The sequence below is a fragment of the Furipterus horrens genome, unplaced genomic scaffold (genome assembly GCF_987537825.1).
Source record: "Furipterus horrens unplaced genomic scaffold, mFurHor1.1.pri manual_scaffold_2, whole genome shotgun sequence".
Classification (NCBI taxonomy): Eukaryota; Metazoa; Chordata; class Mammalia; order Chiroptera; family Furipteridae; genus Furipterus; species Furipterus horrens.
The window spans coordinates 147667766-147684550 of record NW_028327172.1 but is presented as its reverse complement, the minus strand read 5'-3'; the positions used below and the strand labels follow the sequence as shown (position 1 = coordinate 147684550).

Here is a 16785-nt window from a genome sequence, read left to right as displayed (position 1 = left end):
TTTATATCTTCCTTGCTCCTCAGTTCCCTTACTTATTTCTTTGTCTCAGATCTTATTTTCTAGGGTATCATTTGGTTCTTTTTGTTTGTTTCTCTTACTATACTAGATTTTTTTTTTTTTTTTTTAGTGTTTGCCATGGGGATTACAATTAATATCTTAATTTATAGCAATTTAGCTTGAATTAATACCGATTAGTTTCAATCATAAAAACTGTATTTTCTATACAGCTCTGTTTCCCTTCTCTATATAGTTAATGTCACAGATTACATCTTTTTACATCTATGCCTGTAGACATATATTTATATTATTATTTTACTTATGACATAGATTTACTATTATTGCTGTAGTATTTGTCTTTTAAATCATAGAAATACATGGAGTTACTAATCAAAAACATGAATATTGACTTTTATATTTATTTAGTTATTTTTACCAGTATTCTTTATTTTTTATTATTATTATTTTTAATCTTTAATTCATGTATTCAAATAATCATTCATTTATCAAGTATTTATTGATTTAATATGTGCCAGGCACTGCTCCATCGATAGATATTTATAAGTGAACAAACAAAGCTCCTTGCTCACATAAAACATGTATTTTAGTGGATGGTAGGAACATATTAGTAATTCATTGTGGTTTTACTTTTTTCCCCCACATTACTAATAAAGTTGAGTACCTTTTCTCATGTTTATTGACCACATGAAAATCCTCTTCTATGCCTATTTAAAACTATTTGAGGTGTCTTTGTGAGGTCTTTTTTTTTTTTTTTTTTTAGTTCTTTATGAAATCTGGAAATAAGTCCTTTCATGGATATATTCATTGCAAATACTTTTCCCAGTCTGTACCTTGCCTTTTGATTATCCTGAGTGGTATTTTATGATGAATAGATAGGAATTTAAATATTAATGTAACTAAATACCTATTTTTCAATCTCATCATTAGTGCATTTATGGCCTATTTTGAAAAATCTTTGCAGAGTTCTAGGTCATAAAGATTTTCTCTTACATCTCATGCTAGTTTTTAAAGAATGGGAAAATCAGAAGACACGGCTCAGAAATGTCGTCCTTCTTGTTAAGAAAGCAGGGGATAACGGCTAACACACCAGACAGAACACAGCTCGCATGTCCAGTTCTGTTGCCTGGCAGCCCGTCCTTCTTCAGATTGGAATGAAACAGACCTCATAGGAGGGTGAAATAGAGCCTATCCCACTGAGAACCGGGGTGGTGTCAATGTCCTTCAGATCAACCACGGGTTTCAAGGTAAAATGCTGTAAAATGTTGGTCAGGAGTTAAAACAGCTCCATGCGGGCCAGGCCTTCTCCAGCGCAAACTCTTTTTCCTGCTGAAAAAGGCATGAAGTAGTCACTCTTCCTAAAGTTGCCACTTTCATCTAGGAAGTGGCCAGGATCAAACTGATCTGGGTTTGGGAACTCTTTGTCATCGTGCAGGACAGAAGTCAGATATGTAAATATGGTTGTGCCCTTCGGAATCAAGTAGTCTCTGAACTTAATGTTCTGGCTCACCACGTGGGGCAGGTTGTTGGGGACTAGGTCAATGTATCTCTGGATCTCATGCACCACAGCATCCGTGTAGGGCATGCGGCTCCTGTCCTGCGTGCAGGGGCTCCGGTCTCTGCCAACCACATGATCAATCTCTTTCTGGACCTTAGCTGTCTGTGAGTATTTCTTCTTTATATCCTTGTTTCCTGGACTTCCATGCACTTTGATTTTCTGGAACTTCTTGTTGTTTCTAGTTTTGAGGTAATTGTATTCCTTCTTAGTTGTGGAGGGAGACGCAGCATGTCTGTCTACGCCTCCATCTTGGCCGGAAGTAGTAGTATTTATTTTTCATATGAATTTGAGTTACTTTCTAGTATTTTTCCTTTCAGCCTGAAGGACTCCCTGGAGCATTTCTTGTAGAACAAGTCTACTAGCAATGTACTCTCAATTTTTAATTGAAATATCTTAATTTCTTCATTTTTAAGAGATAATTTTATTGGCTATAGAATTCTTGGTTGACACATTTTTAGTACTTTATGTATGTCATTTTAGTACCTTCTTGCTTCCTTGCTTTTGATGAGAAATTAGCTGTTAATATTATTGAGAATCCATTATATATTACAAGTTGCTTCTTGCTGCTTTCAGGATTCTCTCCCACAATTTGGTTATAATGTTAGGTGTGGATCTCTCTGAGTTTATTTTACTTAGGGTTTGTTGTGATTCTGCATGTGTATATTCATTTATCATAGTTTGGAAGTTTCCAGCCATTTTTTATTCAAATACTTTTTTTTCTGGGTTTTTCTCTCTTCTCCTTATTGGACACAGATTATGTATATGATGATACTCTTGGTGGTGGCCCACTACTGTTCTTTTCATTTTTCTATATTCTTTATTTTTTCTGCTCCTTATATTGGTTAATTTCAATTGACCTGTCTTCAATTTTATAGATTCTTTCTTCTTCATGCTTAAATCTGTTTTGAGCCCCCTATAGAGTGTTTTTTTTCTCAGTTATTGTATTTTTGAAGTCCAGAATTTCTCTTTGGTTCCTTCTTAAAATATCTGTCTTTTTGTTGATATTCAAAATCTGGTGAAACATTACACAGGGGAACAATTTTTAACATAATTCCTGTTGAGTTTGATTTTTTAGCTGTTTCAGACTTAAGGAGTTTGCTGATTTCAAAACTACAGTTAGTTTTCTTCTATCATGTCAAGTTTTTTCTGTACAGCTTATCTTAATGGGACCACTTTAGGCTGCATCGAGCCTGGATTGAGGGAAACACTAGTGCTCTCCTATTGGCTGAGAGCAAACCTCCCTCTAGTGGGAAGGGGTGGGGGATGACCTTGGAGATCAGCACCAGGTTCATACTTGTCTAGGCTATTCAGTTACACATGAGACAGTGTGATGAGAGGTTGTGTGTCGCTCTATATAGTGAATTGTATTCCGAAGTGTAGTCCGAGTACTTGTCTGTATACAAGGAGTTAGCAGAATTTATTATTTTTATTTACATACGTACTTATTTCCTTTCCTTCAGATCATGTCTGCCTCTGCTATTTTTCATCTTAAGTGCCTAAACAACCCTGATTCGGTTTGTCATATCTGTGGCAGTTTTACCATTCGCAGTCAAAGGACAAACATCAGCGCATTTGTCAGGCAAGCCTATTTTGCATATTTTAAAGTAAAACTTGGCGATCAAGATAAGTCTTGGGCTCCTCACAAGGTGTGCAAGCAGTGTGTTGAGGGTTTACAGATGTGGACGGAGGGAACACGTGATAAACTGCCATTTGGTATACACTTATGGTTTGGTGAGAGCCCAGAGGTCATTCAAGTGACTGTTACTTTTGTATAGTGAAAACGTCGGTATATAACAAGAAAAATAAATGTAAAATAGAATATCCTAGTCTGCCATTGTTACAGAACCCCTGGGCTGCTCCAATTGAAACAGAACCCACAGGCTCTTTAGTTAGGAGCCCGATTGCCCGCCGCCGGAATTATAACTCTCAATACCAGAGTTCAGTGAAAAGAAAAAGAATTGTTTATTTAACAGTTATATAGATTTAGATTATTTGTGGATTTCTGCCGTTAAGTTTTATGTTCCTTAAAACACCCATAAACACATATCCTTGCCTCCCCTACCAAACCAGACTAGTTTTAGAAAAGTTAGGGATACCGTTTCCCTACTTTCTAAACACAGTTCAGCTTTACCAGTAGCTGCCAATCATTCAATTCTGACTGGGGAGACCTCGTCTGTGTTATGGTGTCCACCGACTTTTAATCCAGAACCTCGTGGATTCTCAGCCACCTTGTAAACTGCATAGTTAGTCCTTTGTAATCCACATGGTCAGTCTGTTCCTTTTCAAAGCAGCATTGTCAGACCCCTTAAAATGTCTGCCGCTTATTTTTAAATCCCTGACTACGTCCTCTGATGCAGTGGGTGTGGTAACCAGTTCTGACCATTCACAGAACCTCATGCAGGCTCTGTGTGCCTTTTCCATACCATCCCCTGGTCCAAGACCCCTCCCATCTACATGAGGCCTTGGATGCATTAAAAACATTTTGCATAACAAAAACACTAGCCACCAGCCTCAGGCATCAAAAGGCATCCTGAAAGCTGATTCCTTCTCCCCATCCCCCAGCCGCAAACTCTGGGGTTTTTTGGACACCCCTGTTTCTGTAACAGCATCAGCTAGGACAGTTCACTCGCTGAAATCCCAGTGCCAGTTTTCATTGAACTACCCTCTTTCTAAAAACAGGAGTATGGTGAAGAACTAAGTGACAGCAACGATGAAGATTTTGAAATTGAAGATGACTCAGTTCGTAAGGGATTTGATCAGCATGAGTCGAATGATTTGGCACGAGATTTGGGACTATCCAAAAAGACTTCAGAACCCCTAGCATCAAGACTGCAAGAAAGAGTTGGTGGGGGAAAAAAAAAAAAGACTGCAAGAAGAACTTGCTTGAAAAAGGAGCGAAGGCGTCCTACTTTCAATCAGGAGAAAGTGCTTTTTTGCAGTACTTTCGAAATGACGGTGGCTTTGCGTATCGCCATAACATACATGGTTTAGTGGAGGAATTGGGAATTCCAATCTAGAACGCAACTGAATGGCGACTGTTCATCAATAGCTCAAAGTGGAGCTTGAAGTGTGTCCCCCTCCACAATGGCATTTATTTGATGCAGTCCCAATTGGCCATTCAGTTTGTTTTTGTGAAGAATATGAAGACATAAAGAATATGAAGACATTAATCTGTTGCAATATCAGAAGCACAACTGGATCATCTGTATTGACCTTAAAATGGTCTGTTTCCTTCTTGATCAGCAACACGGATACACCAAGTATCCCTGTGTTTCTGTGTATGTGGGACAGCAGAGCTCATGAGAAGCAATGGGTGGAGTCAAATTGGCTTCCAAGATCTGACCTCAAACCTGGTGATCCAAACATCCTTCATGAGCCACTTGTTAACAGAAAGAACATTATGTTCCCACCTCTGCACATAAAACTGGGTCTCATGAAGCAATTTGTTAAAGCTTTGCCAACTGAAGGAGACTGTCTTAAGTATCTCATTTGGGCATTTCCTAGCCTGTCATTTGAAAAGATAAAATACCTTAATATGTACGTTTGGTAGCAGAACTTTACTACTTGTACATAATTTGACTCACAGTAATAATATTAGCCTTTATATGAATAAAATAACTCTAAATAAACAGTATGTTCAGGTAATTTTTTTCTTTATTTTCCTTTGTATGTACATTTTGTATGATTTGGGGGACAAAGAGAGGGTATCCTTACCTTAAAAAGTTGACATGGTAGAGAAAAACTGGAGTCATTTTTGGATTCAGATACCAAAAGTTAGTCAAAAACACATGTCAGATCTAACTCAATGAAAATTGTGTTCCCCAGTGTTATTCTCGTACTTTCTTTCGTTCTTTATACTTGCTCTTGAGCATGTTAAAATAGTTGATTGAGCATCTTTGTCTAGAAAGTCCGATATCTGGGCTTCCTCAGGGACATTTCTATTCATTTCTTTTCCACATGTGTGAACCATTCTTTCTTGTTTATTAGCATGCTTCATAATTTTTAATAAATACTGGACATTTTGAATACATAGTGTGGTAATTAGGTTCTTCCACCTCATCAGAGTGTTTTTGTTTCTTTGGTTGGTGGTGGTGGTAGTGACTTTTCTAAACCAAATCTGTTAGATGTCTTCATTTCATTAGCTTAGTAGCCAGCTATTGATTCAAATGTTTCAGCAGAGAGTTCCTTAATGGAAACAAACAAATACAAATAAAAAACAATAAACAAATAACCCACAGTCGTTGCTAGTGGGTGCCTATATGTTGGGGCATGCCTTCAACACTCAGCGAGGCAGTTTGCAGCTCTTCCTTAGCCTTCATTTTCTGCTTGAGCACAGCCTAACGAATAGCCAGTAGTGAGAACTTAGGGCCTTCTCAGAAGGCTGTAAATACTCTTTCTGAGTATGTACCCCTCCTTGGGTATGCACGTGGTCAAATGGTTTCCAAGGAGCATGTGGGAGCTTTTCAAAGCCCATATTTCCAAAGTATCTCACTCCCCGGTCTTTTTTCCCCAAGTTTTTTGAAGTGTCTATTGTATGCTCCAAATGCTCTCTTGCCTATTTGGTACCAGCTTATAAATTTGCCTTTAAATATTTTTGACAGATATCCTGGATGGTTGCCTCTTTGCCCTGGAAGAGTTCTGTATTTGATAAAATAAGTGTAGTCCCATACACAGTTCATCAGGGAGCCAATGACAAGCCAAACAAAACAAAAAACCCTTTTTTTTTTTAGAACAAAGTCTGCTTTGACTCCTTCAGCACTAGGAACCCACACCAAGAACAGATTGGCATCTTCAAGATCCTAATAATCAGCTACCTTTTTTTTTTATTAAGTGCTTGCCTGATCACTGTAAAACTGATTTTTTTCCAGAGTTCACGTAAGGTTAATTTGGACAATTTTTACCATATTACTTATTGTTTCTTTTTAGGGACAAGTAATTGGAGTTCCCTACTCTTCCATTTTTACTGCTGTCCCTCACATTTTTACAATTTTGACAAACATATTGTTACAGAGGGAACCTGGCTACAGGTTCCATTAGTCCCATCTAGGCTTGCCAAAACTGTTACAGAGCGAAAGGGGGTTCTTTCACATGGTGCCTTGGTGTAAAACCCAACAACTAGTGTTGAGGAAAACGGTCTTTATTTACAATATTCCAACCTGGGGATGGCAGTGAGCACTTCACCTCAGGGCCCTGTTCTCCCACAGGACCCAGCACTTCCTTGCTCCCCAAAAAGCTAGAAGCCAAAAACATGCCCAGAAGTTCCCCATCCCTTATCCGTCAGCTGTCTCCTTCAGGATCTGGGGTACGATGTCATCAGCCTCCATATAACAGTCCAGGAAAACATGTGCTGTGTGGCACTGGATCACACATGGTTCTCCCTTTGCCCTTTCAAAGCTGCATGGTATTCTCCCTTCTCAAAACCACATGGAGAACCTCCTCAAAACCGCATAGAGAACCCAGCTAAAATGTCTGCCACCTATTTTTAAACCCCTGACTTCGTCCTCTGACCCAGTGGGTGTGGTAACCAGTTCTGACCATTTACAAAACCTTGCGCAGGCCCTGTATGCTTTCTGCACGATTCCATAGTCCAAAACCCCTCCCATCTGGCAGGGGCCTTGGAAGAACCAAAGCCATTTGTGTAACAAAGACACCAGCCACTAGCCACAGGCATGTGAAGGCATCTTAAAAGCTGTTTCCTTTTCCCCATCCCCCAAACCACAGGCTCTGGGGATTTTTGGACACCCCCACTCTGTAACAATATGACTTTCATAGTTTTTTTAAATTTTATTTTAAGAATGACCATATGTCTCTTCTTTACACAAGTCACCCAAGTATTAAGATAATTCATGTCCACTTGTCAAAGAATTCTGGCAATTAAACCCAGTAGATCTCCTGATGTCTACAGTGTTAAAGATGGCCAGTGCAGCCATAACCCTTTCAAAATTATTTCTCTGCAAGCCAGAGAGATAAAAGATCTAATCCATTGAGTATAGGAGATGTATGTTCTAACATTCAGGTTTCTAGTAGAAATGTAATGTAAAATGTGTTAGAAAACCTAACACATATCAGGGTCTTTACCTTTAAAAATGTAGTTGACCATATTCACACTGTAGTTGTGTTAATGTTTTCCATATAGTTTATCAGAGCAATAAGAATGTAACAGTTGTTTTCACTGCCTTCCCAAAGCTGTAGCCCCTTGTGAAGTGACTCAGCCCAAATCCAATAATTGAGTATGAAGAGCCAACATAGGGAATCCTGAATACAATGCAACGTTTTCTGAATTTGAATTCTGTTTTCATGTATTTACTGGCAGTATGAACTTAAGCAAATTACTTAACCTCTCTCTGCTTTGCTTACCTCACCAGTAAAATGGGTCTGATGACAACTATACTTATGTCATAGCTTTGTTAGAAGGATAAAATAAGTTAGGATTCACTAAGTAATTAACTAAAATTTAATACATACATAAGCTAGTTTTGGGTGCAAGTAGTCTAGAGCATGTCTTTGTAGGGAAATCTCTGAAGTTTTCAGTTCAGTCCAGCTAGAGTGGAGCTTATTGGTGAAATAATGCTACTGAGCAGATTCTTAGGAGGAAAATAGGCAGGCAATACTTGTGTGCAGCTGAGAGGCTCATTCCTTAGTCAGGACAAAACTGTATCTACAGCTGGGTGCAAAACAAGATCATTACATGTTAGAGGAACAGCTTCCTAATGTGTAATGATCTAGGCAACCAAAAGGATGGGCCAAGATAGTGGGAGCTAAAGCTAAAAAGAATGGAAAAGACAGATGATGAAGGCACTTGGGAGTTATTGAAGGATTTGAAATAGGAAAGCCATCTGGTTACATTCACATTTAGAGTACATACTGTGGCAAAAAAAATTGGAGGACTGGGGTGATCATAGCAAGACTGAAGTAAGGGAAATGCCTTAGGTAACTATTAGTCATTTTTATTTTTCGGTAAGCTATAGATGCTCCATTATGAGCATGTACTGATACTGTAACTCAAGAAAATACATAAGATCTTACTTTGTAAGAGATCTACTTTTGGAATTTCTCTATGATACAGTCACATTTTTTTTTTTTATAAAATCTAAAATTAAAGCCTCAAATGATTATTCATTTGGCATGACCTCTTTGCTCAACAAAATTTTGTTCACAGATTTTCAGTAAATAATCATCCTTTTCTACTACATGTTATCTATTATTTAGGTATCGGGAATACATCAATTCCATTTAGCAAATTAGAATGAAAATTATGACCATACTACCCACAAAACTTACTCTGCTAATTTTATAGCTCCCCAGCTCTCCGCAAGTCACAAAAATATTCACACCTAAGTTAAAACTGTTAAGTTGATTGAGAGCCTATAGCAATAATCCCCAGAATGTTGGTAATGAAAATAATGGTTTATAAAGTAAAGCTTAACAGACTAATTATACATAGTCTTATTTAGCCTCTTTTCAATTCTATTTAACAGTTTTTATTCCCAGGTACACGGGTTTTGGTGTTTTAGTCATTTAACTTTTTAGTAGTTTTAGTAATTAATTGGATAAACAGCTATAAAATGAAGTAAAATTTAATAAGCAACATTATGAACATGATGTTATTGGAATAAATTTTAAACCGGGTAGACATAAAGTTTTAAACCCAACTTGACAGTGTATTCTTTGCTATTGTATTATTATTTGATACTGTCTTCTGTAATGGCCATGTAAAATGATGTTCTCTGAATTTACCTGTGCACACAGGATTACGTAAGATCTAACTTCAATATCCACTTAATCCATAGTACTCTTACTAAACTATCATGAGCTTTTAAGTATATTTAAACTATATTAATAATACATAAGTAGTGAGCAAATTTATTTCTGAAAACCAGACTTTGGAAACTGAACACCTTTAAAAACAATCTTTAAAGTACTGGGAAAAAAAGTGTTAAGTACAATATACATAACTACTTTTAATTATAATTATTTTGGGTAAATTCAGACTTAACTCTTTATATAGGCATACTTTTGACATGTGAAATTGACATTCCATAGTTTGTTTTTTTATGGTAAATTCAATATAATTAACAATGAAGAAGCCACATATGGTAATCCTGGAATTCAGAAACTGGCCTTAGGATTCTCAAATAAAGACCTTTGAAGGCATGCAGATGTATTAATTTTTAATTTGTTTCTTTTTGATCTCTTAATTACTGAAAAAGATTTATTGGTTAATTTTAGGAAGGCAAGTGTTTGAAAAGTTTTGCCAAATACTGTCTTCTTTAAATGACTGTATGGTAATGAAAAGTTAAGAGGAGAGCCAAATTAGACTGAATAATTGTTCAGTCATGTGGGGCAGGCCAGTTGCATAGCCTGGTTGTTAGACTGATTGCTCAAATTACATTGCCTGGGGTCCTGCACTTGGTTGGCTGTCATCTCAGATCTTAACAAGGTTCTGGGAATTTCTTTTTCTGACAAAGTTTGCTTTGTGTTTTCCACCTCCCCCCACCACCTCCAGGATGCTTCATCTGCAGACATTAGAAAAGCATATCGTAAGCTTTCATTAACTTTGCATCCAGACAAGAATAAAGATGAAAATGCAGAAACTCAGTTTAGACAAGTAAGTGAAATATGCTGTTATGTTTTGTGACAAATGTATAAAGGTTTATGGTAGAAATAGTAACTTATATGTAAAATAATTCTGTTTGAAAATGAGGGTATAGTTTAGAAATATAACGAATATGTTACTCAATTTTTTACAAAATATCTTTTTACCAACATTTTTTATATTAGAATCTCTAAATTCTTGGAGAGGCATAACGGTCATAATTTTTTATTTATTTATTTATTTTGTCTAACTTACCACTTTCACTTTTTAAAAGTGCATTTTAAGATAATTGTTAGTTTTGCATCTTTCACAGATTTCTTTTGTTTTAAAGCATTGTTAACCTTTTAAGGTGCTACTAAAAACATAAAAATGTTACTTGTAATTAAGGTTTGATCTGTGCATTGTATTTATAAACACATAGGGTTTTCTGCATGTGCATTACAGCGCATTCACCTTCCTAAGTGATTTCTTATAGTTGAGAGTATTTTTATTTTAAAGTAATGCTTCTATTTTAGTTGGTGGCCATTTATGAAGTTTTAAAGGATGATGAACGAAGGCAGAGGTGAGTGTTTATTTCTACTTTTGAATTAAGATGGTATAGTTTGAGGTCTCAGTTTATGCAGGGGAAAATTGTCTTATTAAACAGTTTACTTATTATAAGTTAGTATTTTATTTTTGTTCCTTCCAAGAAATGCAGTGTTTTAAAAGTATATGTTTAGAGCAGAGTTAATTTATATTGAAAGTATTCACTAGGTTGATTCAATACTTACAGACTTCAGGATCATGAGTCAGATTGTTAGCAAGCCATGAACTTCATTAAATAAGATTTTTAACTAGTGCCTAGGCCTTGGGAAATGCAAATACCACTTGATCTCAAACAGTGTCAATTCATTTTTGATATATCAGTAATAGCTCCTATCTGTGCCTAGCGGTCTTTTTTTCTTTCCTGTTCCTTAAATGTTTTGTAATTAGGCTGTTAGTAATATTCGAGTTATTACCATCTCTTGATGTTTCCTCCCTCACAAAATAATAAACCCAATTGATGAGTGAGAGAACAGACTTATATAAGTGTGTAGACAATAGGAGTGAAAGAGAAATATTTGCTTCTTTCTCCCATTTCTTTTGCCTCCTTCCCTTCCCTTCCTCTGCTCCAATGATTTCTGCATTTAGCTTTAGTTAGTGGAGGCAGCCTCTCACTTGGAGACTTCTCTGTGCCCCCTTCAGAAGAGCAGTCATATATTTATACAGCAGTTCATAGTGCTGGTGACTTAAGAGGAGACTGCAGAGAGGCCCCTTTTCTCTATTTCAGAATGTGTGGAATGTAGGCAATATTGCAATGGGCTTCAAAGTTTTTCAGTCAGACTCACAATAACAAATACATCATGCCTCAGGACAGATGGACACACACATGTGAAACCAGAATTTTACAGAACACTGAATAAAACAGACTGATATTTTCTATTCTAGGCTAATGGTTGTGGCCCACTGAATTGATTTCATGAGCCACTAGTGGGCCACAATCCACAATTTGAATGTTGCTCTACAGTAAAGAATACCTTTAAAGAAAAAAGTATATTTGATATTTTAGGCTAAGGCCAGCTACTATTCTTAAAGACAACCCCCCAAAATTATGCTGTGTGACATTTTGAACCTTTCTTCAAATATATTATCTGGAATTATTCTATATCCTAAAATGTTAGCTACCACTCTTGGTTCTCATCCTAACTCTTTTAATTTGAATTCCTCAGTTTGGCAGATTGCAAAGCAAGGACTCCAGATATGCTCTTGAAGTGTTCTTTGCTTTGTGACAAGGGCTGGCATTGGTCCAGACACCATACCCAGCATTCCTCTGGTTTGAGATAATCCATAGTGTTGAAAGAGTCCTAAAAGTATGTTGAAAGAAGTGTTGGTCACTCTGTGCATATTTTCTAGTTGGTTTCTCTCACTGAACCCCAAGTTTTGTTTCACACATCAAGAATGTGTCTGTACATATATCTTTATTTACTCTTCCTATATCTTTAGCATCAGATTTTATCTTTTTGCTTGCTGTTTTCTTAAGTTAGTAAACTTTGCAGCAGTTTCTTTCTATCACTCAAATTATTTATCTTTTCAGAACAAATAACTTCATATTTATAAGTTAATGTAAACTCACCTAACATTTTCTTTTTAGGATTAGTTCCCTTTGCATTTGTTAGTAGGAAAAAAATGAATGTGACAGTTATACAAACAGCTGTAGGTAGTATTTATACCCCTTTAGGGACAAGTAAGTATTTGGTAGCTGGTTTTCCCTGAGGCAAAAGTCTTAACTAATTAAGCTAGGAATCACTCCTCTAAAGCTTGAGCCTGGGGCCAGGTGACCTATGAGTATTTAAACATATAGAAGAAATCACCTCTACAGACAATTACCTAATGTTTATAATTCCTTTAGGGGGAAGAAAATTGAGCATAGTCAGTTTTATCTTCTACAAGATTGTCTTACACTGGTATTTTTTTAAATGTTCTTTGGTATCACATTTATTATAAATATTTATTAAATAAATGCTTTTAAATGTATAACCTTCTAGGAATTTGCAATTTGGAAAATTGTCATAGTTATGTTTTCCTTTTTATTTCCCTTTCAAATAATTGTGTTTTCACTGATATCAGGTGCATTCTCTAAATTTTGGTAGAAAAGGGGTTAGCAATGAAATAAAATAAACTGGATAACCTTTTAACTTTTTAAAGGAAAAGGCAGATTTTATTTTTAGAACAGCCTTATTTAGATAGGATTTGCTTACATATCTTAAGGTATGTATCTTAAGTGTATAACGCAGTGAATTTACAGAGTTGTGCAAACCACCACAATCCAGTTTTGAAACGCTTCCATCACCTCAAAACACTTCCTCAAGCTCATTTGCAAGCAGTGCCCACTCTGACCCCAGCCCTAGGCAATCACTTACCTTCTCGAATCTACAAATTTATCTTTCTGGACATTTCATATTAATGAAATCATGTAATATATGGTCTTTTGCATCTGGCTTCTTTATATTGAAATGTTTTTGAGGTACATCCATATACCAGCAGTTCATTCCCTTTTTACTGCTGAGTAGTATTCCATCTGCCACTTTTCTTTATCCATTCACCAACTAGTAGGTATTAATTTGTTTACACTTTTTAGCTATGTTGAACAATGTTGCCATTAACATTCAAATACAAGTCTTTGTGTGAACAGATGTTTTTCATTTCTCTTGGGTAGATTCCTAGGAGCACAATTATGAATAAACTTTTAAACCTTTTTTCCTCCCAAAGGCAAATACTATAGTGTGAAAATAGTATGTTTTCCTGCTTAGTGTAAGGAAGCCTAACATAGCAGCCTTTTTTAAACTCCTTTGGTAGCTTGCTTATTTGGGGGAATAGCAGCCCAGCTCTATTCTGACATAAATTTCTATACAAGCACCCTGAGTATTAGCTGAAATAAATAAAGTACTGAGTAGATACCACTCATTTGTTACCCACATACACTAGAATATGTTGTGGTAATATTAGCATACTTACTTTTGTTTAAAGTCTATTACAGACTTCTAACCAATTTTCTTTTGCTAATCCAGTTGTGCAACTTCAGTTTTTTTGTCTACTTATGGTATTTGTAAAAGTTGAATGTATTTTTTTAGTTTACAGTTATGTTTATTTACAAATCTAGTGATGAAAACAATAGTTATCTCAGACTTAATCTGCTAAACTTTTACAAATTAATTACCTAGTAATGTAAATTTGATTACAGGAGGATTTGAATAAAAATAAACATTAACCTGAGAATAAGAAATCTTAGTACTTTCCTCAGTTAAGAGATATAAGACACTTATTATATACAGTATATAAAAAGCTGTGTATCACAGGTTTTGGCATATATGTATATTTTATAAAGGAGAGTAAGATGAATTAAATTAGAATTGTTTCATGCTTATGATCTTCTTGCAATTATTATTCTAAAGTTCAAAATATGACCTAAGTGGTTGTTACTTTATTATTTTAAACTAATAATTCAAACTTTGTATGATAGAAAATTCACACTTTAGGCAATGTTAGAATTATTTACATATTTGTTTTCATAATATACATGTTTTCTATTTTAGTTTCATAGTTATTTTATACTTTAAAATATGCTGTTTTAAATTTAGATTAATTTTTTTCTACTGGTAATTTAAACATTTTAGATTTATTTGCTTTCTAATGTTTATATTAGGCTAAAAATATATGATGAATTGCAGATTGTAGAATGGAACTCACTAATGATTATGTAACCATTATTTTATGTCCACCATTCCATTTTAAGAAAATCAAGCAAAGTAAACATATTAGGCCATATGTTGGATGTGTGGAATTGATCAATTAATATTTTAATTTTCAAGATAATGCCTTTATATACTTCCTTCTGATCTTTTTTGCATTAGTGTTATTTTCCTCAGAGATTTACTTTTGTGTTTTCTTAGAACACATTCATACATGTGTAGATTTTTTATCTTGTTTTAACAAAATGTTAAGAGCAGTTTGTATGAGCTCAGTTACTAAACATTTTAACAGTATAGTGTTAAATATAGAAAAGCATACCATAGTGGTATTTTAAATGTTACATGTTGTCAACATATTTTTTCTTAAATAACTTATGAATATAGTGTCTGTATATTTTTTAAATATCTTTATTTTTTCAGTGTTTCAGAAAAGCAGTGATTTATCTTTTAACAGCATATATTCTAAAAAGTGGACTATAATAGACCCTATCTTCCCTTAAAATGGCCAGTCGTGTGAGCCATAATGTTCATTGATAGTAAAATCAATAGAGCATTGATTCGAAGCTTAATCCTTGGAGACTGTTGTTTAGAGTGGCAGACATAGCCTAGTAAATACCTAGTTCTGTTTAATATGTTCAGTGCAAGAAGTTTTGCTGTCTTGAATTGGGCCGTACACTGAATACAATTTGTATGTGCGGTAGAAAATAGTAGCTGTTAAGAGACACATAGTATTTCAACAATGGTGATAAAATATTTGATATAAGATTCATAACTATGAGTCCCACGGTGTTTTCTTTCAGTACAGATCAAATTTAATACTTAGAAATGCTCTTAGATAATGGTTGTTGCTTTCTTAGGTGTTCTTTATTAATAACTACACTTTTTACATGAAGTTATTTTATGAGAGAGGTTAACTGAAAATGATTTTTTATAGTCATCTTTTGTTACTCAACAAATCTGAAGTGGAATGTAGATTTAGAATAAACTCAAGATTTAGCATTCTTTGGACTTCATTCAAGTGTTGTAATCTTGTGTTATATCACTTGAACCCTTTTTGCCAATCCATTTCTAATTTAAAATAAGTCCATTTTTACAAAGATAGATTTAAATAGAAATTTTTGAGGAAAGGAATGATAGCTTTTAACAAAGTCATCATTTATGTTTTCATATTCGTGTTCAAGATTACTATAATATTGAAAAAGAATATATAAACATCAAAATGTTTCTGATCCAACCACTGCACAACCATATTTTAATTTGTAGATTCTTGCACTGTTTGCCTTTTAAGTGTTTAGTACTAATTAATGTCCTTTGCTCTGAACATTATCTATTCCGATATACCACATTATTAATAGTTTAAGTTGATTTAAAAGTCAGGTTTTTGAGATTTGCTAAATTTCTTTTTTAATTTGTAACCAGTATTTCCTACTGAAAAGAGAAGTTGCCTGTAATAAATCCTCTGCTTTATTTTTTTTAGCATATCTCCAAGGTATCAATTTAATAACTATCAAAGTAGCTACTACAGTTGTTGCATTTAAATTGATTTACATGTCAAGACTGGCAGTTTAGCAGCTGCGCTATTATTCTTAGATCGGTCAATTTACTTGAGAAAAACCTACTACTGAGTTCTACTGACCTGCCTGACAATATAGGCCCTATTTCTATTCCTGTAATTAGGACTGCGACTAACTCAGAATATTTTTAATTAAAATATTTTGGTCAATGTGTTGCACCAAATTAGACCTTTCACTGAAGATTTAATTCTGGAATAGTGTGATTTGAATATTTAATGAGTTGTGTTCAACTAAGATAAACAGGTTGTATATTTTGAACATACATTGTGTGTTTGTGACCACTTCGAATTTTACAATCATAGATGTTACTCTTGATTCTTAACCATAAGAATATTTGTCTGACAAGTAAATTTAAATTCACTTGAAGTTTTACTCTAAAGAAAGCTGATTTAAAATGTATTACTAGGAAAGCTTTTATTTTTGTTTTTCCCTTCCAGCAAGGCCAAAAATTAGAAAATTGTCACTTAATTGTTTACAAATAAACAGTTTTATTGAGAACTCTGACATAAACATAGGTTGTTTTCACATCTGTTTCTAATTTGGCAATTTTTTAATTCTCTAAAGGAATGTGAACAGTATGAAATTAAAAGATATTCATTTTATAGGCCTTTACATCATTAAGAAGCTTTGATAAAATAATATGTATATTTCAACCCTGAACCATAGTACAGAGGTAGAAATAAAAACGTTGACAAGAAAATTTATTCTGAATTTGATTCAATTAATGTATAATTTATGGTAGTTGATCAAGCTCTTATCTTGATTTTTCTTCCA

General features: G+C 34.7%; 1 protein-coding gene across 1 annotated transcript in view; it reads left to right on the top strand.

The window, feature by feature from the left end:
- Window positions 1-16785, top strand: part of DNAJC1 (DnaJ heat shock protein family (Hsp40) member C1) — a 218559-nt gene that overhangs the window by 76963 nt on the left and 124811 nt on the right. The window contains exons 2-3 of the mRNA XM_090266591.1: window positions 10080-10181; window positions 10685-10731. Of these exons, the coding sequence (XP_090122717.1) occupies window positions 10080-10181; window positions 10685-10731 (149 nt within the window). The remainder of the gene's footprint in view (window positions 1-10079; window positions 10182-10684; window positions 10732-16785) is intronic.